The sequence below is a fragment of the Saccostrea echinata genome, unplaced genomic scaffold, assembly GCF_033153115.1.
Source record: "Saccostrea echinata isolate AGI-Se365-2 ecotype Australia unplaced genomic scaffold, CSIRO_AGI_Sech_v1 ptg000004l, whole genome shotgun sequence".
Taxonomy (NCBI): domain Eukaryota; kingdom Metazoa; phylum Mollusca; class Bivalvia; order Ostreida; family Ostreidae; genus Saccostrea; species Saccostrea echinata.
The window spans coordinates 5,464,212-5,492,157 of NW_026889753.1; the positions used below are offsets into that span (position 1 = coordinate 5,464,212).

A 27,946-nucleotide genomic window follows, 5' to 3' on the forward strand; every position below is an offset into this window, starting at 1 on the left:
CGCCAATCTCTTTCTTTTACCGCTAAATAGTTGCTTGATATTAACAGGGTCACTTAACCACACCCCTAGAAATATTACCAAAATGGAATACAATTGAAGTGCAACATTAAATTGAATCAGATTGTAAGCCTTTTATTATTATTATTGCAATTATTTTTAAGAAAAAAGAATGATACAAGTATTTATAGAGAAAAAGTGGATATAATTCAAGTACGTTGAAAAGTCTTTTTACGTGCATGTCATACTCAACTTTTTACCTAAAATGATGATATGGTCCTTGTAATGTAGAATGACTGTATGAAATAAATCTGTAGCATGTACCTTCCATAGTTGTAGAAATGTATTCATTTCATGAAGGATAGCAATATTTCTATGTTTTATTTGTATATGGTGTATTATTATTAATATTATCGATATTTTAGAGGAACAGCATGAGTAAACATATTAAACAATAATTTTTTTTTTTTTTTGAAAACATGAATTTAATATCTTTATACAGTGTACCGCCGACTTGCATAAGGTAATCTATACGCTAGTAACAATAAAGGAACGTGCATCTAATAGCCATCATAATTATGATAATATGAAATATAGTTAGTAAAACATCAGTTCAATAGTTCAAATCTTCCAAACTTTTTTTTCAATATAAATGTTCATGTGATGAATTGAAAATTTACAAGTTGGCACTACAGATTTGGTTCTTAATGTCTGCACAAAATTCTGGCCAACCGACACTGAAATTTCTTCATGCCTGATGCAGCGGGTCTATCATTCCTGATGGAAATTGATGAATTCATGTGCACTCCATCTTTGTCGTAATGGTCAGGGTAGTGAATATCGGAAACGAAGCATCTTAAAGATAATGTTAGACGTTACCTGAAAGACAAAGAGGGATGTGGCGCAAAGGAAAGGGAGTTTATTGTGAAATTAATTTTCGGCTACGACGGACTTCTCAACAGTGACGATTCGTTTTCCTTTGAATCCAAAAGAGCACATATGCTCTTTTTACGTATAAGATTTACACTTCATTTCAGTACTAGTGCTTGTACATAGTTTCCATCATGCCTCATACAATAATATGTTCTGGTTACTTTATATGGATGATTTGATATTTAGGTCATTTATGTTGTGATCTACATTTTCAAATTTAGACATGTCTTTAAAAAATTGGAATATTTTTTAAAAGAGTATGGTTTAATTAAGCATTTTTCTTTTTCTTTATTGATTCAATGCTCCTTTTTTACTTGAACATTTCTTAAGAAAATAATCATTCGGAACTTTGGCATATTTTTCCAAAACATAAATTGTGGCTCTTTCTATGGGTGGCCTCCACGTGGCAAGAGCTGGGCAACGTTATTTAAATAGACACGTTCGAAATGTTCATAATTGTATAACGTGCCTATTTAAATAACGGCTAACAACCCTTTCCTCTTTGATGATTTTTTTTCTTTTTTGCATATACTCTATTCCTATTTAATCATTATTTGGGGTCTCTCTGAGTCTTAAATAACTCCATTTGGGTCCATTTGGTCGCCATTTGGGTCCATTTGGGTCGCCATTTGGGTCCATTTGGGTCCATTTGGGTCGCCATTTGGGTCCATTTGGGTCCATTTGGGTTCATTTGGGTCCATTTGGGTCCATTTGGGTAAATCGACGCACCCTTCTTGAAGATGAAACTTTATCTTTTTTGATTGGAGACTATAATATTATAAACATGGCGGGCAACGAAGTTCCGTTCACTGGTTCTTTAACTTCACAAGGAAATATGCAACAAACTCTACCTCTCCAGAATGCCCCCAAAGCTGATGTTTCCGATAAACAAACACTTTTGGCAGTTTTACAGTTTTTAAAGAAAAATAACTTGAAGGTAAGGATTCATTAAGCCTCAATGGCAATACAATCTGACACTACTTTAGATACGTAGCTTGGATTTCCTAGTAGCTTGATTAAGATTTAGCTACTCGAAGTAGCTTGATTTAATTTCATATACTTTAAATGACAGGGAACAGAAGAATTGTTAAAGAGAGAAGCTTCCATTAAAGATGATGATGTGCGTCCACAAACAACATCGCAATCAGAAACTGATGTGTCACATGCTTTGGCAGCTTACAAAAGGTAATCAGTGCAACACAGGGTTTGACATTAACTTTTATGAGTACTAGACCAGTTGGGCAACTAAGTACTGCCCGTTATTTTTAATATGTTGACGGTGTGACTGTTGGGGCGAGCGCAGTTGTGTTTTCATTACTGGAAACCTGTTCATTTTTAACTTGAGAAGGTCGGCCCCTTCAAAGGCACGAGGCATTTCAAATGTCTAGTAGATCGTGGCATTAAACTATGTTGAAGTTTAATTGCATTTCCATAACAGAGTCTAAAAGATGCATTTTTTTAACAAAGCAAACAATCTAAATCAAAGCAAATCTACAATCTAATCTGCAATTTCCTTTAAAGTACTTTTAGTTGTTCTTTTGTACTTTTGTTGGTTCCGTAAGAATGATATTTGTGTCGCCATGCATTTCAAAAAGAATTGTAGGTCCAACGGTGGAGAAAAAAATTATTTGGATGAATGTGCACAGTCTGAATTTTCACTTTACCTTACCCAGCATTGCTTTAAGATCTTGCAGTGCAAGTGGTGCTTTGCATTGCTTGCTACGCTCACTACTAGCCCTTACCATATTAAATCAATAACCCTGACCAAACTTGCCGATTTACTTCTTATAATCTTTTATTTTTTAATGAGATAACTTTTGAAACCATACTTTAACAAAGACATTGTATGTGTTTTGACAGACTGTTAGATAGGTCCTTGCCAGTTGAATTAGGTTGATTAATTGGGACAATCCACATGTTATTACAGCTGTGGCTAAAAATAGTGATTGTACCATGCAGGAATTTTTTTTTACAGGGCAATGGCTGTGTTTTCAATTGACAAAAAAGAAATTTTCCTTAAAATATTTTAGAATATTTACTTAAAAGACTGAAATGTTTAAATTTACATGATTTATTTTATCCACATAGCCAGCCGATCTAGTTCACTTACCGGTACATTTTACTCATCTGGAACATTCATTTACTAGTCTAAGACTCTGTGTGTCGGACATGCCTTAAATTAGTGTCAAACCCTGCTACATGATGTATATGCTACAATGCTGTATATTCAATTTAAAGCACACACTTGTCCTCTGATATGAAGTGGATTTCCACAAGTTTCCTTTAGGAAACTCTCAAGACATGTCCTCTTTTTCAGTTGATTTATGTTTATCTATTTTTTTTTTTTAATATTGCACTACACATATATGACATAGAGACTATTTTCTTTTTCATTATTGATGTAAAAGCAATAGAAATTGCATGTATATATACGAGGGCCGTTCAAAAATTATGCGGACTTGTTGCACAGAAAATATATTTGACGACATAATCAAGGAAAAAGTCACAAAAAATATAAAAGAATCTTTACATACTAGTATATGGTCATCAAAATTTCATATCAAAATATTGTAAACTCGTATCAATTTTAGGTGATTTAACAGGACATATCATGAAGTCACGGCGCAGTAAAACATTCAACGTCAAGGGCATTTTAAAAAATGGGAGCTTTCATTTTCTAAATATTTTACTTTAGTATTTGATACTGTATAGTTTGGGTTACCTTATCTACTCAGCATAAACATCCATATACCATTTCTGATCCAGCCTAAAAGTTATAAAACTAGTGTTGTGTATTTTAGTTTGTGTTAAAACCCAAAACTGCAGATATTTCTGAAGTAAGGTTTGACGTCAGTCGATCTCAATCACATTCTTAGCAGTCCAGATCAGTGTTTTGTCGATGAACTTCTTAATTCCATCCCTTCCGGATTGCCTTTTGACTAAGGTCTCAGTCTAAAATTCTTTTTTACATTTTGTAGAGATGTATCAGAAATTCCGCTGGTTATTACATGTTTCATCAGGCTTATTTTGGGTCTCTGTCGGCGTTTTCCCAGCATGATTCATGATTTGATAAAAGTGCGCTGCTCCGTCAAATCACAACACGTCACTTTTGCAGTTGATTTCATAGGGGTCACATCGGAGAAAAATTACAATATTTCTGTTAGTACTTCAAATATTACGTCAGAAATTTAAATACTTAATAATACAACAATAAAAAGAAATTTTATAGAAAATTATTGAATAGTATCATGAAATTTTGAAAATAAATGAATAAAATTATGGATACCGCAAGTTTGTTTTTCAACATTTTTGCCGTGCTCCGTACATCACCATCAGCAGTATCAAAACAGCAATAATTTTATGAGACATTAAATAAAATCAAAAAAATTTACCAAGAATTTATTGAAATCTTTTAGAAATATGTTCCTGTGAAATTTCAATTCTATATGACGTCTGTAAGAGTAAATAATAGCAGAGTCCGCGTTTTTTTTGAACGGCCCTCATACATACTATGAAGGACTTTGATTATGTGAACTACACAGTAAAAACTTTTGCACTTTAAATGCAATGAAAAACTTTACACAAATCAGTGTTTACAATGATCTTTTTCTCTGTGGTAAATTATGATTTGATTTTGTTATGGATATTATATATCTCCTTACAGTGCAGATGATCCCAGTCGGTTTGCAGACTATTATACAGATCTGAAAACATTCATAGAATCTTGCTTAGATGCTCATAAGGTTAGTGAAAGATTGATGTTTTTGACTTGAAGAAAAAATGCCATCCATTCATGAATCAGTATGATTTTTATCGAGAGTAAAATCATATATTTTATTAATCTGATTATGTGTATTACAGAAACAAATATTAAAAGTATTTTAAAATATTTGAATTATTTAAACCTTGCAATTAAGTATTGTATATGTATGATGTTAAAAGGTGGAACTTTCAATGATCCTCTATCCAGTGTTCATACACATGTACCTTGAGATGGTATACAATGAACATGAATCCTATGGTATGTAGAATTATTTGATAGTGTTTATGGTTAAATTAAGAGTTTGCCAGTCTTTTATTATCTAATGAATGACAACGAAACTCCAGTGTCCTTAAGTGACGAAGCATCAGTTATATCAGCATACTAAAATTGTTTTTCTTGACAACTTATAATCTAAAACTTAAGTTACTTATAAAGCAATGTTAATGTAGAAATTGAAAGTTTGAATATAAATGAGAAGTGCTTTAGAAAATTTTTTTTTGTTGAAAATCACATCAAAGGTAAACTTTTATTCTTAAAGAATGATATATCATGTTGTGTATGTATTATTGACAGCTATACTGTTCTTCCGGAGATTTTCTAAGGAGCAAGAGGACTTCTACCAGGAAGACTTAAGGAAATTATCTACTGTAACAAAGAAAGAACACATGAAAGGAAATGAGCTCATGGAAAGCTTTAAGTAAGTTTGCCATGGTAGGATTTTGTCTGCACTAGTACATAAATCAATGTCAAACATAAGAACATGAAACTCTGTGTAATGGACTTGGCATCACATGCATGTTGAAAAAAGGAGACTTCTCAAAGTGAGATGGCAGCCCCAGCTATTTTTGATTCCCAGTTCTTACACCTTTCTGTCAGTTCTATTGGAGATATTAATGTTTGATAATATTAAATCTTTTTTAGAGCCAGCAAGTTTGTGATGAAGATGTCCAGAGACTCGTACAACCATCTGAAGCGTTATTTACAGGAAAATAAAATGAAGCCATTGTTAAACATCATCCAAGAACATCTTTTTATTGATGGTGATTGCAAATCTATTCGTGTATTAAGATCTGGTTAAAATCTTTTGGATGGATGTTTTGTCAACCAGAATTTGATTTAAAGCAGAAACAAACAGGAAGATTTTTGTAAACATTTGAATACTTTACGATAATTTATCATAGCCATGTTGTTTCAATTGTAGAAATTTAAAGTTTGAACAATAATGATGGTCTCAAGTGAAGAATTTAAATCTCAGATTTTATTCTATTTTCAGTATTTGATGGAGTACCCAGGACAAAACAACAGATTGAGGCCACAAGTGGGGCAATGTTAGGAGAGAGTGAAAGAGATGGTAAGCATTCTTGTGAGATTTTACAGGAAATACAGTCCCTGAAACGTTCTACTTTCCCACTTGAACGGTGAGCGAACGCTGAACAAACACTGAACGAACGCAGAGCGAACGGTGAGTGAACGATGTGTGAACGCTGAACGCAACTTGGTGAATGATGTGTGAACGCTGAACGGTGAGCGAACGCAGAATGCGAACGGAGCGCAAACGCGAACGCAAAGTGAACAGTGAATGAACGGTGAACGCAAGATGAACGATTTATTCGGAATCCCTCTGATCTTTCCTTGCATTGAAACTATTCTATTGTATTCTAATGTCATGTGCCAAAAAATAAACAAATTAATGAATAAATAAATAAATAAAATAAATGCAACAAAATTGTCCTAAGAAATTAAAGACGATACATGCACATTAAGTAAAACTAAGTTTTTTACGTGTGTTAAATACAACTTTTTAATCACACAATTTTTATTGCTGTAAAACATTGTCATTGTTATCGAAGTATAAAGGAGTATTGTATAAGTATATAGTATAGTAGTATAAAAGATAAAATTATTTTAGTTTAAAAATAAATGTGTTTATTCTTATTTGATGCTAAAAAACATACAAATAAGACAAAACTTCTGACTTATAGAATGAATTGTAACGGTTGTAACACCCATTCATATGTATTTCCTTGCCAAGGCGATTCCATGTAAAATGATGTACATGTACCTGTAGACATTTCCCCTTGATTATACTTGGACAAGATTATACAACGAGGCATACATATTCATATTATTTGTTAAAGGTTTAAATTTCAGAACTTGATATTTAAGCAATATGATGTCATAGTTTTTATCAAACAGACAAATGAGAGAGATAGAGAGAGATATTCCGTTTTAGCCCCCCCCCCCTTTCAGGCTTCACCAAATGTTTGTACCGATAACAAACAAAAATTCCTCATTTTTTAAAAATATATCAGGCAATGAAAGAAACCTTTTTTTTTTTCAACAAATCCATTTGTTTGACGGCCATACTCGTTTTTATTTTTCCTGCTTCAAGTTCACACGAAGTCCACGTGCTTGTCCTGTCAATCAAAATCATTCGACACTGTGCAGGTGTGAAAGTCTCGTTACACTGAAGACGAAGTGCTAGTATCTCCAACAAGTTTTATTTTTTTTGTTAATCATTTCTAGATTTGATTCCAACATTTCTAAATAAATGAATAATTAAAATACATTGGGCATTAACACTTCAATTTGAAACATACTCTCTATCAATTTAAAATACCACCGCCGACACGTGTATATTTTGAACTACATTGTACTATTGTTTAATGACTTTATTAGATGCATGTTTTTTTGTTTTGTTTTTTTTTTTCTTGAGACTGAAATTTTTGTGGTACAAAACACATTAACTCCTTTTTAAATGTTTATAAAATATACTGGAAATACTGACTAAGTAACCGATTTAGGAGGGAAAGGGGGGGGGGGCTCTTAATCATATCGAATGGCAAAAATATAAAGTTACAGTGTAGGAAGAATTTATTTTCTCTATAACTATAGACTTTATATTATTATAGAAGAGAACATCTGTAGTGTATTACATTTAAAATAAAATATTTTTTTATAACCACACTATCAATGTAATTCGCTCCAAAGATATTTAATGAACAAGATATCCGCAGTACTATGTATAATTCTCATAACTAGTTCTATCATGTATTTCCGTAGTAATTGGGAAAAAATGTGTTTAAATAGAAATAAATATTTTCGTAATTTTGCTGCAGTGTTAGAAATAAATATTTTTGTAATTTTGCTGCAGTTTGTAACTTAATTAACTTGGATAATTTATCTCTCCATTAATGATTTGTCGTCTATAACATAACAACAAAATGTTGCAGTGCTTGAAGTATCTAATTATATCGCTCGTATTTCAATTAAATTTTTCAGCATTGTTCTACATACATGTAGGTACATACTTATAACAACATTAATTTCCCAGAGTAGATTAATAAATAACCTTACAGCAAAGTTAGAATAATAAAAAAAATAATGTTGGAATATTGTGGATATTTTTTCCAAAGAGATAACGATTCTTTAAACACGATATTTAATTATTAAATTAAAAAACCCGTAAATCCTTTCTAACAAACAGATAAGTCATTCACTTCGGAGTTCCGAATGACACTGAAGGCTGAACGATAAGTGAACGCTGAACACAAGGTGAACGCAAAGTGAACGAACGAAGAGCGAACGCTGAACGCTATGTGAACGGTGAATGCGAGTGCACGGTGAACGCAGAACGCAAAACTGTGAACGGAGAGGGAACGGTGAACGCACGGTGAACGAACGGTGAACACACGCTGAACGAACGGTGAGCGAACGGAAAAATAGGAAAATAGAACGTTTCAGGGACTGTACACATAATAAATCAAAATTTTTACTATTAAAAAATTGTAATCAAAATCTACATACACAGTACCCAAGTTCAGTACCTACATTTAAGGACAGACGATACGTTCCTCAATAATATATAATTTTTTCTAAGATTTTGTCATTGAAGTATTGATACTTTAACATGTTTACTTGCAAAAAATTGAGGTACCTTACCAGGCATTTGTGCAAGATACCAGAAGATGTTTTTCCTATAAAATCCTTTTGGGAAAAACTTAATTAGCCAATATCACACTTTTTTGGTGTTTCATTTTTTAAAAGAAAATAAGAAACCTGTTTATAAATCAGAAGGCAATTAAAATTTTGAATATTTTCCACATAATTCGAAGATATAAAAAACAGATATTTGAGGAACGTATCGTCTGACCTTAAGTTGGGTAAATCTTAACAAACTTATACTTATTATGTTTTCCAGCCAATAAAGTGAAGGTATTTTATGGTCTGCTAAAGGAACCTGACATTAACATGCCAATAGAAGACGATGATGAGCCAACAGAAGGAGATGACAAACCAAAGGTAAAAATTACAGGTGAACTTAATACAAGCCTCAAAGTGCAAACATCACCCAGTTTGGGAGAACAACTAATTATTCTGATAATTTTTTTCTAAAATTATATTTGTGCATAAGAGTATCATATGAAAATGATAGAAATTTTACTTTTCTTATATATGGGTAGGTACATGTAGTGTTCAGCTTTATTGTTCATAATGACATCTCATTTGTTTCTTATTGAGGTACATGTATTAGCACTAAATTTAATTATTCAGTATGTGTTGTTTGCAGAAAAAGAAGCCAAAGAAAGACCCCCTTATGATGAAGAAGTCCAAAAATGATCCTCATGCTCCAGCACTCAACAGAATTCCACTTCCTGAACAGTAAGCTTTAACAGAATCGGCTACTTATTGAGCTATTTGATAAAAAATCCTAGTAAGTAAACTTTCACTGTATTGCAACAATCACTCCCCCCACCCACCCCCAAATGCACTTAAAATATTTCATAATGCAGTGAATTTTTTTTCAGGAAAGACCAGGATAAGATGGAGAGGATAATTGCCTACAGAGAGGCATTGAAGAGAGTGAAAGTTGGCAGAGATAATCTTCCAACAATATGTTTTTACACACTTCTCAATACTTACCAAGGGTAAGCAAAAAGAATTCTTAATACACAATAGTTACATTTCTTAGCATGTTCTGCTTGTAGCTAAAAAAGTATATTTATCTCAGTCAATAGATAATAGATGCAGGTAAAACATGGAAAGATATGATTACATCTGTAAGTGGCTTATGTACACACTGATGTGATACATGCACTACTGTTAAATATATTTTCTGCTATAATGAAAAAGTGGGAGGAATATTTTGTCTAACCATTCTTTTTATTCATAAGGAATGTGACTAATACATGTACATGAAGTCATTGGGTTCACTGTCCTAATTTCCATTTCTATTTTTTAGGGTTACCTCCATTGACATATCAGAAGACTCCAGTTTACTTTGTGTAGGATTTGCAGATTCCACCATTCGAGTGTTCACCATCTCTGGCCAAAAACTCCGGGGTATGAAGACTGCAGCAGAGCTAGATAGCATAGACAGAGATGCAGGTTTGTTTTTTTCAATAGTTCATTAAAAAAAGGCTGATTTTGCAAAGTATTAGTATAATGAATTATGTATATAGAATATTTCTAATATTTCATTTCACTTTCTTTTTGTAAATATCGTTTATATGCTTCTGGTTTTATTAAAAAAGAATAACCTAATTGTGTCTCAGGTCAGGCATAAAAGTGAAACAGAAACAGGCCTCAACATTAACATTTGTCCAATTGTTCTTTGTCCAGTTCATTTTATGATTGGACTAGTCAATCTCAAGATATACTTGTCCAACTGTTCCTTTTTGTACAAGTATGGAATATTGTAATTATGACAGAAAAAAAATCCAACAGAATTCATTTCACACTGTGATTTTTTTTAAAAGTTGCAAACAATAAATATATAATGATACAATCCTTAGGGTGCAGTCAATAGTCTCCAGACATTGTTAGGGACAAGCACAATCAAGACAAGATTACAGACAGTACAACTGTATTTTAAGTTAGTCATTATTTCATTTTTATGATTAAACAAATCTTTATAAATCAAAATAAGTACACTACTGAATTCTTGAAAACAATGTTCTAAGATCCTTAGAGTGGGACAAGTAAACAATGAATTTGGACAATCTCTTGGCAACTTGTCGGATGGACAAGAGGATATTTTAGTTAATGTTGAGCCCTGAGAAAAGGTCCTCTTTAGGACATCATTTTAAATGATAGAAGAGATTGTATAGTATTATACATGTAATACTGTGTCAAAATTATTTCTATAGTGAAACTAAGACTACAGTATTTGACATCACGTCTGATAAAGGCTAGTAAAGTGGTGTTTGTTCACTTTCAGATGATGTACTTGAGAGAATGATGGATGACAGAACAGCCTCAGACTTCAAACTCCTAACAGGTCACAGTGGACCTGTGTATGCTGCTCGTTTTAGCAAGGACAGGAAGTATCTGGTGTCCTGTTCAGAAGATGGCACAGGTCTGTTCTATAATGTAAAACTGTACTTCTCTCATTTAACCTTATGTACTGTCAAATGATAAGGAACTTAATTGTACAGTGTGTCTGAGTAGTGCAGATGTTATTAAAATGATTTTTTTTACTCTACATGCAACTCCTGTAAATCATATTTTATGCATGGGAATTTTTTGTGTAATTTTGCCATGTTGGATACAATAATTAGATGCTCCTGAATAATGTCACAATTTAGCGAACTTAGATAATTTGTATACTGTATACAGGGAAATTTTTGCCTGTGATTTATTTTTGCCCCTTTGCCTTCTTCTTAAGTGGGCAAATTTAAGATGGGACAATTCAAATAAGACAGCTTTATTTTAACACAACTGTGTTTGGGCAACCTTATTAAATACAAGGCAAAATTGTTTGCATTTGTGAGAGGGTGAAAATTATGTGGATCAAAAAAAATAACCATGTATTCAGTACTTACATTGTATCTACTTCTGGTCTGTTGTGTGGCTACAGTAAGGTTGGTATCAGAAGATCATTATATTATGTAGAACCTTATCATTATATTTGTGTATATGGTATATGGAGGATTTTATAAGATATTTACTCCTTGCATACTATTTACATGTAGTTGATATTTATGTGAATTTTTAATAGTGAGGCTCTGGAGTTTGCTGACATGGACAAACTTGGTTTGTTACAAGGGACATAACCACCCAGTCTGGGATGTAGAATTTAGGCAGGTTTCTTTTAAATTTTTCTTTATCATTTTATGAAAATTTCACCTTAGTGCCTTAATAAATGAATTTTCATGTTTTACCCTCCTAGCCAACAGAAATACAAGAAAGTATTAAGAACATACATGTACAGTGTATTTTTTGGCTTTAACACTTCAGATTTAATACATGTATTTTCCTTAAATATTTTCATGCTCCTGGACTGTAATCCAATCTAATTAAAATTAGACTTGTAATTTTCGCTCCTCTACGATACGCTTCAATACAAGATCTAACAACACCCCGTCCGAGGTCACCTCAGTGTGACCTTTGAATTAACCAATGAAATCAACGCTGGTAAAAATTTTGAAGGTACCGCAACTCGATAACTCAAGAAAAGTTCCGAACGTTATGAAAGTTAAATTTAGATCCGAAAGAACGAAATGGCGGCGCCCATGACGCCAGTTAAAATTTATCCCCTCGGTAATGTATGCGTAATTTGCGGGTTCTCTTTCATAAGTAAGTCAGTGGACAACGAAGGAAAAGTTGTGATTCACAAATATGTAGACAAAAAATTAAGACTTACAACCGAAAGAGTGGGTGATATAAAAAATGTTTGTGGTTTTCCTGAGGACACTCGGACCACATTTCCTCCAGACGCAGGTGTATGCCAAAAGTGTTTTCGAAATGTCCAAAAAGTTTTTAAAATAGAAAGAGAAGCTGTGAGTATGAGAGAACATTTCAGAAAGTCGTTGAATGCTACCTTGGATAGATACAGTGTTTGTGTGCCATCGCCAAGTAAATCGTTTGCTGTCACGAAGCGAGAGCAAAAGAGTTCAGTGGAAGCGTTCAAAATCAGAAGTGTGTGCAACAACAGATCCTCTTTTAGTACAAATCAGAAAAGTCACTCCAGTAAAGTTGGCGCCAGTAAGCGTGTTTAGGTACAACACAAAACGTACCCTTGATGGAGACATCTTGAAACAGGTATTCAATATTTTAAGTTTTTCGACTTTTAATTTTTACAATATTTTAATTGTTATGAATGAAACATAAAAGGATTGGACTGACTATATGAATTTTTTGATTTCATGGAATATGTGAATTCAATTTTGTTCAATTCAGTACATTGCAGAGGGAAAAAATTTATCATGCCTATACTCATTATATAAATGAGCAATCTACATGATCTAGATTTTGACTTCCATACAGTTAATGATAAGGTTTATTTTTTCATATATTTAATTATATGGTGGACAAATGGAATCAAATCAAGCTTTCTTTCTTTTCTTTAAAATCAGCAGGTGTCTGTTCGTGAAGCAGAGAAGTCTGTTGATACCTTAGCTGAATCCATGTTTAGAAATATTTTGCCACATCCAAATGGTATGACAATTAAGAATGGTATGATAGATTAGACTAATTGTATGATAATTTAATAAATGTCATAGTGATTGTTCAAGAATGTTGTCAAATTTCCAAATAGTTTGTACAAGTGCCTACGAAATACATAAATTAAATATTGAAGTACATGTATTTGAACATGTTTATTGTGCCTTTCTAGTGCATAATGATACTAAGGAACAATTCAAGTGTCATATCTTCTGCTTGAATTTGAAACTTGTGCTCCAGCCTCCTCATTCATGTAAATGTATTCTGAAGTGCCTAATGATTTTTTTCCAAAATGCCAGGCACAGATCACACATGCATGGGGGATGTGTTTGCATAAGACATGATACATAAGATATATAAGAATTATCAGTATATCAATTATCAGTACATCAATTCCCCAAATTAGTCTTTCCTAATATTCATATTATTACTATTACAGTTCCTGCTAACAAAGAAAACAAGAAGCCAGCAAGGAAATCCTTATCTTTTGTGGACATAAGAGATCCCCCCAGTGGAGGTATTTTAATCAATGATAGGTCATTAGCAGAGTTACTATTTAAAAATTTCAAATTAAATCATGGTAAAATCAACTTTGTATAATATGCAAATTTGGTGTAAATATGGTGTATCATTAATTTAAAAAAAATCATAAACTCTAATAAATGTCATCATGAATTTATTTCATAGCTTTAATAGGTTTTTATGTATTTCAGATATTGAAAAACAAATTGAAAAATCTAACCAGATTATTCAAGGTCAAGGGGAAGTAGAGGTGAGACTTTTCTCAATTTTATGTTGTTATATGCATGCTTCATGTTCAATGGTCATCCAAAACATTCATTTATTGTGAAAGCTATACATGAAATACATTTTAATTTTGTTGGAATTCTTTTTTATCAGATTGATCATGTTTATTGCATTTTAACATGTGACTGTTTTGGTTGACTTTATTAAACTTTCTTTTTTATGTTTTGTTATTTACCTCACCTGAGCAAAGACTCAAGAGAGCTTTTTTGATCAAAGTTTGTCAGTCATCCATCCATTGTCTTTTCCCCCCATTTTTTACAGGTAGTGTAGATTCAATTTTGATTTATGGCCCCAGGGGTATGTGTAGGGTGCATTGGGCCACAATAATAAAGTTTTATCTGACATAAGTTGGTTTTTTTGGGTTTTCTTTTGTTTTTTGTAATAAGCTCTACAATGTACAGGGGATTAAACTGCAAATATTCAGTGTGGATTCAAAGTGTGTTAAAATTATGAATAGACTGTTTAGTAGGACTCAGTCCCCATATCCCTTAGAAAAGTATGGCTTAAAGTGCAAATTAGTCATGACCACTAGGGGCTAGGATGGATCCACATAAGGGATCAAAATTATAGAAAGGAATATATTAGGGGAAAAATCATAAAACAAATCTTCTGAAGGACAGCAGGAGCATGGTGAATCAGATGAGCATTATGGCCTTTTGTTGTATTTGTTAGTTATTATTTGTTTTATTTTTTGCAGTTATTTCCAGTTAATTACTTCAAGAGTTTCCTGTTTGTTCTGACCAGTTTACAATTTTCCAGGATTAGCTTGATATGGTAAGACTGCATTTCTTCCTACTAAGATATGCATGTATAAGTCATTCAATCAATTATTCTACATTTTTATAATACTTAATTATATCCATATTTATTTTGAAAAGTAAAAATGAAATCTAATAATTTGGATAATTAATCTATTCAACAACTGAATTGATAGCAGTTCATCACACATAAAGATGTTTAAATATACATGGTAATTTGGTTTGTATTAGGGACAAAATAGGATTTAAAATTTTATCATTGGTTCTTTGTAGGTGTCAATTAATTACCCAAGTGGAAAAAAGTCTGTGCTTGTTGTATCTCCTTCACACAAAGTTGTATGTAAAGCCATATTGGACAACAAAAATGTAGACAAGACTATTGTGAACACTTTATGTCAGCAAAATCCCAACATTGTGGTGAATGCAGTGACTAAAATAATAGAGGATGAGTGTAGCAAAATCTGTCATCGAGGGTCTGGTTCATTTCTTCAAAAAAAAGAATATGAAGATTTCATTAACTTTCAGTGGGAAAATCTGAGTAAAGATCTTCAGAACAGATGTCCTCATACTCTCTCTATTATATCATCCATAGTGCAAAATCCACCCCCAGGGATTCTCAGCAAACCCTTCTTTCATGTGATGCTCTCCAGTGCTATATGTTTGCATGGAAGAAATCAAGAGATGTCCGCTTTGCACTACATAACAGCCTTTATCCTTGCTCGTGGTGGTTGTACACAAAGAGTAAGTGCATTTTTTTTCAAAGGGGGGGGGGGGGCTGCAGGATACTTAAATTTAAGATTTCAAGGTTCTTTTCCCTCAGCCTTCAAAAATTCAAATTATTACCTTCGCTTGAAATGAAGGAAATCAAACCTAAACTGTTATTTTCATTACAGACCATTGAATCACTTTGTAAAGCTGGACTATGTGTTCATCCCCAGACACTTCACAATAAACTGACAAGTTGGCAGGATAAGTTGGATGAAGATCAAAATCCTAAAGGTAAATTTTTTTTTCCAGGGAGGTTATGTTTTTTGCAGCTCTTCTTGTTTAAAGTTAACACACGTAACATAATACATGTTGACAGTTTAACTGTACAAGTATTGTTAGGTATAGTTAGTATACATTTATTTACTAAATGAATTTAAACTTTATAAACTGCAAAGTGGCTTACAAAAAAGCATTAACTGTTCCAACCAAGATTATAGAAGTATATCTTTAGTAGCTATGAAATGCACTCCTTATAACAATTTAATATTTTATCATTACACTTAATAAAAACTAGGACTTTTTCCCCTTCAAAAATGCCTTCAAATTGTACAAATTTTAAATGTGTTGACAAGCAGATTGATACATTTTTGACTAATTTGTGACGTAGGCAACACAAAATTTTTTTTATCAAATCAAAAGATATGTTACACAAGAACTAAATATTTATAGATAAAATGGACCAACAAGGAAGAGGTTGCCAAAAAATTCCAGTTGGTGGGTGACAATTGGGACAAGGACATTCTCCCTTCTTATCGAACCAGTGAGAGAAAAACAGAGAGTCTCCATTTGTTCCAAATCTATGCCATTGTTGACAGGTACACCACCACCAGTCCAGCGGGGTCAAATGGATACGAAGAAAACCTCACATACATCCCCTCTGTCCTCGAACAAACACAGTTATTGAAGGAACTAACATTTATTTTTGCTTCAGCCATTATTAGACATGTTCCCCAAGTGTCAAAGCACTTTGAGACTATTTTCCCAAAGCACTTGGATCATGAACATTCAGCTTTTGCAGGACTAAAAACAACACAAGTAAGATTCACATTCTATAAAATCATTAATTTTAACTTTACAACTTGTACATGTAGATAATATGATTAACCAGAGGTGAATTTTTTTTCAGTATTCTTTGGGACTCTTTGATACGAATGAAAATAAAACGGACGAAGTGATTCGGCTCCTTAGACATCTTACCGACCTGTATGTCCCATTAGAGAATGAAGAGGTTGTTGATGCTGTTTTCTTTGGAGGTATGTCAATGAGGCATTTAAATACCTTGGTAAATCTGACTCTATACTTGATAGTGAAAAAGCATGTAATGAATCCAAGATGTGTAAACTGATGATATTCACAAATCAAGGTGTTAATTATATTCTTTGATCTTGAACCACAGCAACCAAATATGCAACATTTTGAAAGCCAGTATTATGCATTATGTTTTTTTTTTAAAGGGGATCGTCTCACTGATGAGAGAATACAGTGTGCACAGGTTGCACTCAAGGATTCACTGACATCAAAAGGACGGCTAGAGGGATTCATTTCAAAATCAGAAGACTTTCACAGATTGATGAATTTTCTCGAAGTAAGTAAAATTTAAATGAAAATTACCTATATCCTTACAGTTACTATTTATTAAGTCTTATAAAATACTTTCTAAAATAAAAAAAAGTTTTTAAGGCAGTCAGTGAATATTTACTTACTGATTTACTTCTTATAGATTAACTACGTTCTGTTAGAACTTCATTTAAATTGCTTATATTTCAAAGTTCTGTCATAACGAAATACCATGCATTTTTTTTCCTAGGTGCAAAATATTGTTTAAATGAGTAAATTTTACTAAATCTAATTTTGCAGGCCATTTATAAGCTTACATACAGCACTGGCATGGCAGGTGACCCATGTACTGCCCACTATTACAGGAACCTTTTGGGCCATAGAAGTGCTAAAGGGCCAGTAAAGAATGCATACAGAGGATACAAGATGCTTTATTATACTATTCTTGATGCCATCTGTGTAGTGCTCTTTATGGACAAGCTGGGGTCAGTAGACATGAATGATCTTCCACTTCCAGATTTTTCACAAATGACACCCAATGACAGCATTCAGTGGTTGAATAACGTGTGTAGGGAGCTGGTGGAAAAATGGTTCTTTGAAGATGGTCAAGATATTTGTGAGGAAATAAGGAGTGTTCTAGAAAATCCTCAGCATGAGGAAAACTACTGGACTTCGACATTAGAAAATGGTCGTTTTAAATGTCATCATTGTGAAAAGGACTATAAAAGAGTAAGTTCTTTAAAAGCTCACGAGTCTAGATTTCATGACATCTCTTTGAGTAAGACAAAGAAAAAGAAAGAATGCAGCAATGAAGAATTGCATGATTATGTGTTGATGCTTTTTAAACTTGTTATGCTCCATCGAAATTTTGACAGTGCAGTAGATATGGGGGATGGTGGAAGATGCGTACGATCTGCAAAGTATGAGCTTCCAATTTACCACAAAACAAATAAAATCAAATATTCCATTTGCTCCATTCATACTACGGCATTGTCCTCAGGACTTCTTAACGCTGACCAGGAGGAACGATTCATAGCAAACAGATTTGTGAATATCCAAGGTGGCAAGAATAACAACATTGCTTTGGATGAGTACATTGAAATGCTTAACAGAGACAGCAAGGTCTCTTGTACTGGGCACAAAACTAAGGAAAGTATACTGAAACATTCGAAAGAGTATCCTTTGCTCATACAATTCACAAAACAGTTCGAAGAGGCAGGTGAATTTGGCCAAAGGAAAGGATTTCATCATCTTCCTTCCTATGCAACTGATGTTGAGAAAGTTATAAAGGATTTACTGGAGAATAACATTTTACAGAAAAATGAAAACAGGAAGGTAAAAGTAAAAACAACTGGTTTAGACAGGAATCCATTTTCAAATTGTTCTCAAGGCTTGTCAACCATACTGCATCGCCATAGACCATGGTCACCATATGGAAGACTAAGAGACTGTAAATTTTGAACTTGCCAATTTCGTTTGACTATGATATTGTGATGCATACCTTATTCATTATTTAGTCAATGAGCATTTGTCTTAGTATGTAACTATGTGACTGTGAAATTGTGATGCATACCGGTACCTTATTCATTATTTAGTCAATGAGCATTTGTTTTAGTATGTAACTATATCAATATAGCATGGAAGGTGTTATAAGTGGCATCAATTATAGGCAAGAGTCTTAAGATAAATAGTTTTATTAATGATGTTGATTATTATAATAATGGTTTCAATATTTGTTCATTCATTAAAATTCTTAAATGTTTGATCTAAAATATTTTATGCAATGTTTCAGCACTTGGCTATAAATATGATTACCGGTAGTCCCAGAATAGCGTCTTTTATTTTATTTTCAGTAAATATGATTAATATATGATTGAATAATTCCCATCTCTCTGATTGGCTGAGATCCAACAATGTTAGAAAAGTACTACGTTATATTGACCTGCACATGATCTTCCAGGTCAGTATAAGGAATTATTTATTCTACATTGGAACAAAAATAGATAGGGAAATTCCAAATTGATGCAAATAGTTTTGGAAAGTTATTTCACTTGCACCTGACATCCACTCATACGAACTTAACATTAAGGCACATAGATTCTTGGGAAAGGGGGGGGGGGGTTGCAGGAGGCCTACCCCTCTCTCCAACTTTTGAGAATGTTAAGTTTTAATTTAAATTTTAAGGATAAAAAATTTCAATGAGTTTCCTCGAAAAGTTTATGGACCTTTACATTCCACCAAATAAAATTTTGATTTGGGAGAATTCTTTTCCTTTCTTGGGGGGGGGGGGGGGGGGCAGTCAAAGATTTGTTTTCAAGTAAGTTGTCAATTTCAATTTTTTCCTTTTAATGCCCCCTTTTTCAAAATCAATCCTGTATATGTGCCTGACATTTATTTTTCTACATTGCACCTAACCTAGATTTAAAAATTCCAGAATAATACAACTGTTTTTTAACCCTGTTTCTCTCATTATGTTGGGCTAGTACTTCAGTAGATGTGAACAAGTAAGATGGCATGGATTGCTTAATGAGTGTGTTATTTAATCATTGAATCATATAATAAAACAATTATTGCCATTTTTTTCGGTCAATATGATGATTTAGCCACCTTCGAAGTACAATATTCACCTCGCCCTTCAGGCTCGGTGAATATTGTACACCTCGGGTTTCTAAATCATCTTATTGACCTCAAAAAAACCCAGCAATAATTGTCTAATATATAACTCTAAAATGCAGATATATGTTATTGAATATTTAATTACTTCACAAAATATCTTACACCAATGTACAGATAATATAACTTATAAGCATAATATGTATTGAATATTTAATAACTTCACAAAATATATCATACCAAATGTCCAAATAATATAATTTATTAGCATTTCCTATAATTATTATATCCCCAAAGGAGAGGGGGGTATACTGGTTTACCTTGTGCGTTTATGTTTGTGTCTGTCTTAACAAATTTTCACAGGTTTTCTCAGCAGCTACTCTTCGCAGATGCCTGAAATTTTAGCATGCTTTTTTTTTAAGCATGCCATGTGATGGGATTCATTTTTGTTTGAATTTGATGTCAACTTCCTGTTTATCCCTGCATCTGTCCATGCCAATATTTCTTTAAAAGAACTTTAGTATATTAACATGAAAGTGTATATTCAAATCAGAGCTGGGCCATAATTGGTGCTCACAGAATTCTTGTTATCCCCATGTCGAGAAGAATTATTCTCAAGAATCAGAATCTTCTGAAGTTTCATGATCATTGGGAAAAGTTACATGATTCCCTAAAAACAGTTTCTCCAATGGCAGTTGAGAACAATCCCCACATAAACAGTTGTTCTGACATACGTCACAGCATGAACAATTTCCTGCATAAGATTTTACTTTATCAAGTTCACTTTCCTTAAGAAATGATTCCATCATCTGTATTCTTCGGCAGTCATTGCTCTTAAAGAGTTTCTTTACTTCTGGGTCACATCGGGCAAGGTGATGGGAATTATAAAGTAGCAAAGACACAGACTTTTCACCATCTCTCCCAGCACGTCCAATTTCCTGCACCACTTCAAGTATAGAATGAGGTGGACCAAATAAAATAATGCTGTGTAGATCTTTAAAATCCACCCCCATACCCAAAGCATTAGTGGAAACAATAACTCTTATAGGGCTCTCTTTCTCCCGAATGGACAATAACAGTCTCTTTGATAGATTCTTCAGTCTCTGAATGATACATAGCTATATATGAGCACAAGTCCTCTGGCAATTCGTCTGACACATAATCATAAATCTTTGCCAAATCACTAATTGATTTACAATAAATTAGTGTTCTTGGAAATAGACTTCCCATGTTCACCAGTCCATCCACTAACCATGTCATTGCCATTTCAATGTCATTTGCCACTTTCTTTACAACATACTTGATGTTTCTTTTGTCCGGTGACAAGTACACAAATGTAAAATCTGGCTTAAAGGATACTGTATAGGGGGAAAATAACTCGCGGTGTTAATATTCGCTATATTCACGGTGTTTATAAATCCGTGAATTCAAGAAACAGTGAATAAGTTTTCAAAAACTTCCAATTTTTATTTGGAAATTTTAGAATATACTACGATAGGTATATATACGTGCAGTGCATGGGCCTTCAGTAATCACGAGTAGTACTTGTCATTCAATTATTTTAATTATCACTCTTAACTTTAATTCAAATCAGCAGATAATAACATGTATTTGTTAAAAAGCTGTTTTAATAGCCAACGCTTTATGTTTTATCAATCAAAACACGTGGGCCATGGGTTTGATTACCCGTATTTAACTAATTATTAACTAATGGTACCACGTGTATTTGTTACCTGCAATATCATGCGTATTAGTTTTTATCGACATTTTGGTTTAAAAAAATCACTCTAATAACTATCGAACTTGCTGAAGATGTGGAAGGATATTACTTCGTCGACCTACATTAACATATTTATTACCGTCCAATGTTTTTTTTTTTTTCGCCGCGATATTTTATCCCTATAAGGAAAGAAGATCTTGACGTGTATATGCACCCATCGTTACAGCATATAGGAAAGTCATTCGACGTTTATAGTCAAGGACATTTAATCACCGCACTTGTTTTAATTAATCGTCAATTAATTATTAGATCTTACCTATTTTATACAAACCTACCCCGTTGTTTGTGAAGTGAATACATAACACTGATCATGCTATGGATTAAACGGATATAGACAAGGGAGATAACTTTAATTATATAAAATATATAATTCCGCGAATTCAACAAACCGCGATCGTGTCAGAGGACAGAAAAACGTGAAAATTACAACCCGTGAAATTAATCCCCTATACAGTACCACTTTCAACACACGTTTCCGTACTTTCAGTGTGCAAGTGGCACTAAGGGCAAGCAGTGACGCATTTGGAAAGATGGAACGTAATTCTCCAAGATCACCAAACCATTTCCTAAATGCTCTCTTGTGAATATGTTCATCATCTTGTCCCCTGAAATATATGAATACATAAGAATAGAATTTATTACCAAATCAGGGCCTAATGGGCATAAACATATAACATATATAATTACAATATTTTAGTTCATGAAGCAATTGAGGAAAATTTTCTTCACTCATTTTACAATTCTTTGAATGTACTGTATATCAAAACTAAAATGTTATTTAAAAATTCTTACCACGTTGATATTAAATGAAATTCATCTATAACAATTGCAGTGACATTGAGTTGCTGTAGTTCAGCCCGCCATTCACCTAACAGTGACTCCGGACTTCCAAATATGATGTCTACCTCGCCACTCAAAATCTCTTTATCTAGACCTTGACCTGTAAAAAGTAGGGAATGCTTTTAGCATGCTTAAGTGGATGACATGCAGCAGGTGATCACAGGAAAACAAGCATATGAATGATATTTTTTTGTGCAGACCATAGATATAAAGTTTATTGTAATATTTTACCATACATGGCAGAACAAAACTAAGGCTCTCTTTGCCAAACTTTAAACTTGGTATTTATTAAACATATAAAGTCACAAAATTTCTGCAAGGTTTCAATAGTATTTCAAGTATAACCAAGATTGAGATCAATTATCCTGTCTCAATTTTCAAATATTGAGTTAATGACTGATGCCCCGTGTTATAACTTATATTTTATGTATTTGTTTGGTAGTAAGTGTTTTAAAAAGCTGTATAAATTTTATTCCTGTTGTATTCGTGTTTGTTAAATTAAATAGTTCCTTTGAATAGAAAATTCCTCTTGAACAGGTCCAGTACAATCAGTACATTTATCTACGTAGCTAGAATTACCTACCGTAGCTTTATTTAGCTACCTCAGGTAGCTTTATTTAGCTATTTTAGGGCAACTTTTCACAATTTTGCTTTTTTTTTTTTTTTAGAAGACAAAAAGTCGCAAGTAAATGTCTAGTAATATTTATTCTAGGAATTATTTAAAAAGCAATCCAAAGCAGATATAGTTTAAACATTGTTGTGTTTGAACATTTTTAAGGAAAAGATGTATTTCCATTGTTTGAGTAACTTTACACCACCTTGTGTGCGGTGAGGCGTGGATAAGTATGATTACTTTACATTGTGCTCATGTTAATCAAAACTGGTTTTCTTTGCTATTTCATTCTGGATGTAACTGTTTGGTCACAAGTTAACTGTTGTACATAGCCCCAAAACTTTTAGAACTTTTTTGATTGCAATTGTGCAGAAAAAACACACATCTCTACGAGTGATTTTTTCATGAATTATTTTCAGATGTGTTCAAAGTTGAAAATTATCACTGCATCAAAGTGTAATTTTCTGCACTTCATAAGGAAAATGCTAATTTCAGAAATAAGTTTGATTAAGTAGCTAAATAAAGCTACCTCAGGTAGGTAAATAAAGCTATGTAGGTATTTCAAGCTACGTAGATAATTCTAGTGATTGTACCAGACCTGTTGAATAGCAATATCAGTTCGCAAGTGGGTTACAAAACGTCATGAAGCAAAAACTGGGAATAAAATAAAATATACCTTTATATGCGGCCGTTACACCTTTAATTGCATTTATTCTCTCAACCTGATCTTTCATCAACGAAACAAGGGGACAACAAACAAGTACAATCCCAGTGCGGCCGATTTCTCGTTGTACCAACGGAAGTAGTTGATAAGGTAATGATTTACCGAAGCCAGTCGGTAAAACTGCCATGCAGTCCTTCCTATCAAGCAGACACGGGTAGACTTTACTTTACCGGTCCCCAGATCCGCAAGATCCGCGCGCTCATTGCATTATGACGTAAGATTTACGTCACTCAACTGATAAGGGTTAGTCTTGCACATTTTTTGACTGGTTAGGGTTAGTCTTGCACCCACCTGAGAGATTAGGGTTAGTCCTTGCACAAGTTTTCAACTGATTAGGGTTAGTCTCGCATCCATCCGAGAGATTATGGTTAGTCCTCGCACATGGGTTAGTCTAGCATCCGCCCGGGAGATTTGGGTTAGTCCTCGCTTACCATCCGAGGGATTAGGGTTAGTGTCTTGTTTTTTTTTTAAAGATAAATTAGATATTCAGTTGCATCTGTATTTTTGCAAGATCTTAATTCAGCTTTAACGACATCTCTTTGGTTTGTTTACATGAAAAAATGGCTAAGTACGAAAGAAACGGCACTAAGCATGCGCCGCACGCGCTCTGTTGACAATTATTTTTTGTCTCCTGTTCACTGAATAAACAATATTAATCACTTTTTTCAGAAAACGAGGTTAAAAACTTCGTTTAAAAACGAAGTTTTAAACTAAACTTTTATCTGTAGAATTCGATTTTGGGGTCAAAAAGGCTAAAAACCTCATACTTTTAATTTTTTTCGATCGCTCACGCGATCTCATATATACTGAAGTCGCCTACGGCGACACTATATTTTAGCGCGTTTTTCTGGGGACCGGTAAAGTAAAGTCGTTCCGCAGACACTGCAAAATGTCCAGCTGTTGAGGCTTCAATTGTATATTTAGCGAATTCGTAACTTTCTCAATGGGCGCAGCCATTTTTAAATGCCGAGCGATAAGCATATAACAAACACTTTCTCATTGGTCGATTCTTGACGTCATTGGTTATTTTTCATTGGTTAATTGATTTGTATCAAAGGTCACACTGAGGTGACCTCGGACGGGGTGTTGTTAGATCTTGTATTGAAGCGTATCGTAGAGGAGCGAAAATTACAACTCTAATTTTAATTAGATTGGACTGTAATCAATTTATGAATTTAACTCTAACACCTGAAATAGTACTTAAATATAACTTTCTATACTATTAAGAATTAGTAATATTTGTATCCATGTCCATGTATTTACATTTGTATGGTTAGATACCATACAATATTGCTCTGATAACTTACAAGGTTTCTGTGATAATGAAAATATTGTACAGTGGGACATTTTATTTGTAGTCCGTATGGTCACTATTTTGTATCAGTTGGACATGACAGGACTGCCAGACTGTGGGCCACAGACCATCATGTCCCAATCAGGATATTTTCAGGACATCTTTCAGACATGGATGTAAGGTCTTATATGTATCTACTCATTATATTTACAGTTTGCTGATATGTTTTTAAAATAAAATTAGAATAAATGTTAAAGATTTTTTTTCAAGTTTAAGAAGATGCATTAAACAGTCCTTTTTTTCAGTGTGTGAAGTTTCATCCCAATGCCAACTATATTGCTACAGGATCCAATGACCGTTTTATAAGGCTCTGGGACATTCTTAATGGGAACTGTGTCCGGGTCTTCACTGGGCATAAGGTAGAAAAAACATTGCTAATTATTTGCAATAATTGTAATTTTATGAAATACATGTACATTACATGTATGTGTATAAAATATATTAGTTATTACATATTCATGTACATGTATATATATTGAAAATTACATGAATATTTATCTAAAAGCTAGAAATAAATGGATATATTTAATTTTATTTTAGGGATCAGTACAAACACTTTGTTTTTCACCAGAAGGAAGGTTTTTAGCCTCCTCAGGTAAAGATCAGTTGCCCAACCTGACTTTTTGTTATGAATTGAAGAAAATTAGAATAAAACATGAAGCCAGACTGAAATATACAATCGTTAAATTTACATGTAGTTGACTTTAATATGTTCTGACTTCTTCAGGTGTGGACTGTATGGTACTGTTATGGGATATCGCCACAGGGGGACTTCTAGCTCAAATGAAAGGACATACAGAAACTGTGTACACTCTGTGCTTTAGTCGAGATGGAGGGGTTCTATCATCAGGTTGGTCCACATTAGGCATACTTTACTACAAAGGAATTAAATGAGATAAAAACTTTCTGATCACTTTAATTATTTCTGGATTTATGGGGGCACTTGACAGCATATTTTTTTCTTGGATGGGTAGAATTTTTTTTTTTTTGGATAAAAAAAAGCTACATAAAGTCAAGTATACTTTCAGGATTGAGACTTTTAGGATCAACATTTCAACACTGTTAAAAAGGAAAAAAGAAATCATGACTGTTTGCATTTGGGGGTGATTTTAAAACTGATAGAGAAAGTGTAGTGAAATAATATGTTCTGCTTTTTATAGGTGGTTTAGACAACTGTGTTAAATTGTGGGATGTACTGAAAGTGTTACAAGAGGTGGACACAGAAGCCGACACCAGCATACCAAGTTCTGTCCATGTGTAAGTTATAAAAAGACTGTAGTACATCTTCTTCATAATATTACATATATAAATTCATTGTTACTGAACAGGTATTCAATAATAGCTCAGATATGAACATTTCCAATGAGTTTTCAAATTATACATGTACAATGTATGTATCTTTTAGAATGTAGTTTAAGAGAAATTACAGTATAATAACCCTTTAACAATAAACGTGGTACTGCTTTTTTGAAGGGCAAATGAATGACCAAGTTCTTGTTGGCAGATAATTAAATATTTTACCAAACTACTGGCTATGTACATGTATATCCATTTGTCCTGCAAAAAAGCAGTACCACAGTTATTGTGAAACTTTTTTTGCTAAACCAGTGTGGTTTTTTAAAATTATTAAGGGTAATAGTTATTAAAAATTTCCATGTGCAGAAAATTTTGAAAAGTATGCTGCCCTTGATGAAAACTTTGCAAACATTAAATTGCAGACTATTGTGCATAATGAGCAATGTGCATACCTGTATACCTTGCCTCATAGACTTCAATTGACAGTGTATTTATGTATCCCATTTACAGGACCTATTAACAAAACTTACCTTTTATTTTGTTTTCAAACATCTAACTTAAGGGTCAATACAAACAGGATTTAATTCTGTATCAAATGGTTTGATGAATAACTGATTCTCAAGAATGATGATAAAGAATCCATAAATCATCAAGAAGAAGTGAATGCAATACCGTCTGACAACATGGAAATATTTGTGTTGGGAAAATTTTTGTAGATTATACAATTAGAAAAGTTTCAAAAATTTATCACCATGCAAATGGTTTCATATAAGGTACCATACTATACAACAAACCAGCAAATTTTGTAAATTCTCATTCCATAATGTCCGCAAAAATAACCCCAACATGAATGTTTCACTCATTGTTTAACCCTCTATAAATATCCACATTTATAGTATTTAAAAGAATATCATGAATTTTAATTGATAGAAATGACAGTCCAGGACTTCTGATTGGTTCTTGGCCAACTAAAGCCACCCCTGTTCTCTGTGTTCACTTCACTCGCAAGAACCTCATGATAGCCAGTGGTCCAGCTGCTTTGATGGAGGACAAGTCACCCCACAAAACTTGAAATTCTTTTGAACTTTTGGGACCATCTTCTACCAGAGACTATGTGGTAGATTGGAAAATGAAAATTGTGGCATACCTTTATGCATCGTGAACAAGCTGCTTGAAACACAACTGGTAATCTTGATATCAGGTGACTGTTGCCTAGTGGACAGATATGGTTACAAGTGTTTTGAAGTAAAAAATTACATGTAGGTGCAGGAAACCTGTTTACAAGGTTTAAGGAATGCAAGGAGGAAATATTACTAGTAATAGTGCTGTAAACCCTCAAAATGTTCAAATATTTGTAAAAGGTTTATACATATTCATGTAGAAGCTATGATGCCTGGGTTTAAAATGTTAAATTTGTTTCATGATTGGTACTGTGTACTTTAAAATGAACACTATGATGATCATGCAGAATAAAAAACATCAGAAAAACATTTTCCTTGTTGCATTTTATGTCAGACAAGTAAAACATTATTAGTGAGCATTCGCTCATAGACTTCTTTTTTTTTTTTTTTATTAGAGATTTGATTTTTAAAAATTTTTATGCCCCACCATGAATATGGCTGGGGCATATAGTGTTTGTCATGTCCGTCTTAATTCCTTCCGTCCTTCCCTCTGTCCTTCCGTCACACTTTGCGTTTA

General features: G+C 33.2%; 3 protein-coding genes and 1 long non-coding RNA gene across 5 annotated transcripts; 3 read left to right on the forward strand and 1 right to left on the reverse strand.

The window, feature by feature from the left end:
* Positions 1-1,714: 1,714 nt before the first annotated feature.
* On the forward strand, positions 1,715-27,738 carry LOC133179067 (transcription initiation factor TFIID subunit 5-like). Of its 2 annotated transcripts, none has more exons than XM_061313777.1 (19): positions 1,715-1,867; positions 2,003-2,115; positions 4,595-4,673; positions 4,873-4,951; positions 5,267-5,390; positions 5,615-5,733; positions 5,967-6,044; positions 8,895-8,995; positions 9,264-9,355; positions 9,502-9,621; positions 9,936-10,081; positions 10,914-11,051; positions 11,694-11,775; positions 24,957-25,068; positions 25,198-25,311; positions 25,493-25,547; positions 25,680-25,802; positions 26,113-26,209; positions 27,179-27,738. In XM_061313777.1, the coding sequence occupies exons 1-19, from the start codon at positions 1,715-1,717 to the stop codon at positions 27,318-27,320; spliced, it is 2,067 nt and encodes a 688-aa protein (XP_061169761.1). In that variant the 3' UTR covers positions 27,321-27,738. The 2 variants fall into 2 exon arrangements, with proteins under 2 accessions (XP_061169761.1, XP_061169762.1); XM_061313778.1 differs by having other exon boundaries at positions 1,717-1,867; positions 25,493-25,539; positions 25,672-25,802.
* Positions 12,657-13,910, forward strand: LOC133179421 (uncharacterized). Its single transcript, XR_009720118.1, has 4 exons — positions 12,657-12,736; positions 13,051-13,132; positions 13,578-13,655; positions 13,852-13,910. It is a non-coding gene; the product is annotated as an uncharacterized LOC133179421 (long non-coding RNA).
* LOC133179208 (uncharacterized) lies at positions 15,558-18,489 on the forward strand. The gene is made up of 6 exons (XM_061314000.1): positions 15,558-15,702; positions 15,811-15,815; positions 16,141-16,506; positions 16,598-16,724; positions 16,926-17,056; positions 17,329-18,489. The coding sequence occupies exons 1-6, from the start codon at positions 15,558-15,560 to the stop codon at positions 18,487-18,489; spliced, it is 1,935 nt and encodes a 644-aa protein (XP_061169984.1).
* LOC133179209 (bifunctional 3'-5' exonuclease/ATP-dependent helicase WRN-like) lies at positions 20,256-23,743 on the reverse strand. Its single transcript, XM_061314001.1, has 4 exons — positions 23,551-23,743; positions 22,214-22,361; positions 21,816-22,026; positions 20,256-20,744 (listed from the first exon to the last, which is right to left on the reverse strand). The coding sequence occupies exons 1-4, from the start codon at positions 23,723-23,725 to the stop codon at positions 20,256-20,258; spliced, it is 1,023 nt and encodes a 340-aa protein (XP_061169985.1). The 5' UTR covers positions 23,726-23,743.
* Positions 27,739-27,946: the final 208 nt, after the last annotated feature.

Excerpts from the sequence above, each read along its gene's own strand:
- LOC133179208 (XM_061314000.1), top strand. The coding sequence starts at position 15,558 with ATGAAGGAAATCAAACCTAAACTGTTATTTTCATTACAGACCATTGAA. Across the intron at positions 16,507-16,597 it reads CAGGACTAAAAACAACACAA|TATTCTTTGGGACTCTTTGA; the intron begins GTAAGATTCACA and ends ATTTTTTTTCAG. Across the intron at positions 17,057-17,328 it reads GATTGATGAATTTTCTCGAA|GCCATTTATAAGCTTACATA; the intron begins GTAAGTAAAATT and ends CTAATTTTGCAG.
- LOC133179067 (XM_061313777.1), top strand. The coding sequence starts at position 1,715 with ATGGCGGGCAACGAAGTTCCGTTCACTGGTTCTTTAACTTCACAAGGA. Across the intron at positions 6,045-8,894 it reads AGGAGAGAGTGAAAGAGATG|CCAATAAAGTGAAGGTATTT; the intron begins GTAAGCATTCTT and ends TATGTTTTCCAG. Across the intron at positions 10,082-10,913 it reads TAGCATAGACAGAGATGCAG|ATGATGTACTTGAGAGAATG; the intron begins GTTTGTTTTTTT and ends GTTCACTTTCAG.
- LOC133179209 (XM_061314001.1), bottom strand. The coding sequence starts at position 23,725 with ATGGCAGTTTTACCGACTGGCTTCGGTAAATCATTACCTTATCAACTA. Across the intron at positions 22,362-23,550 it reads TGTAACGGCCGCATATAAAG|GTCAAGGTCTAGATAAAGAG; the intron begins GTATATTTTATT and ends TACTTTTTACAG. Across the intron at positions 20,745-21,815 it reads TTTTCTGTCCTCTGACACGA|AGACTGAAGAATCTATCAAA; the intron begins TCGCGGTTTGTT and ends TGTATCATTCAG.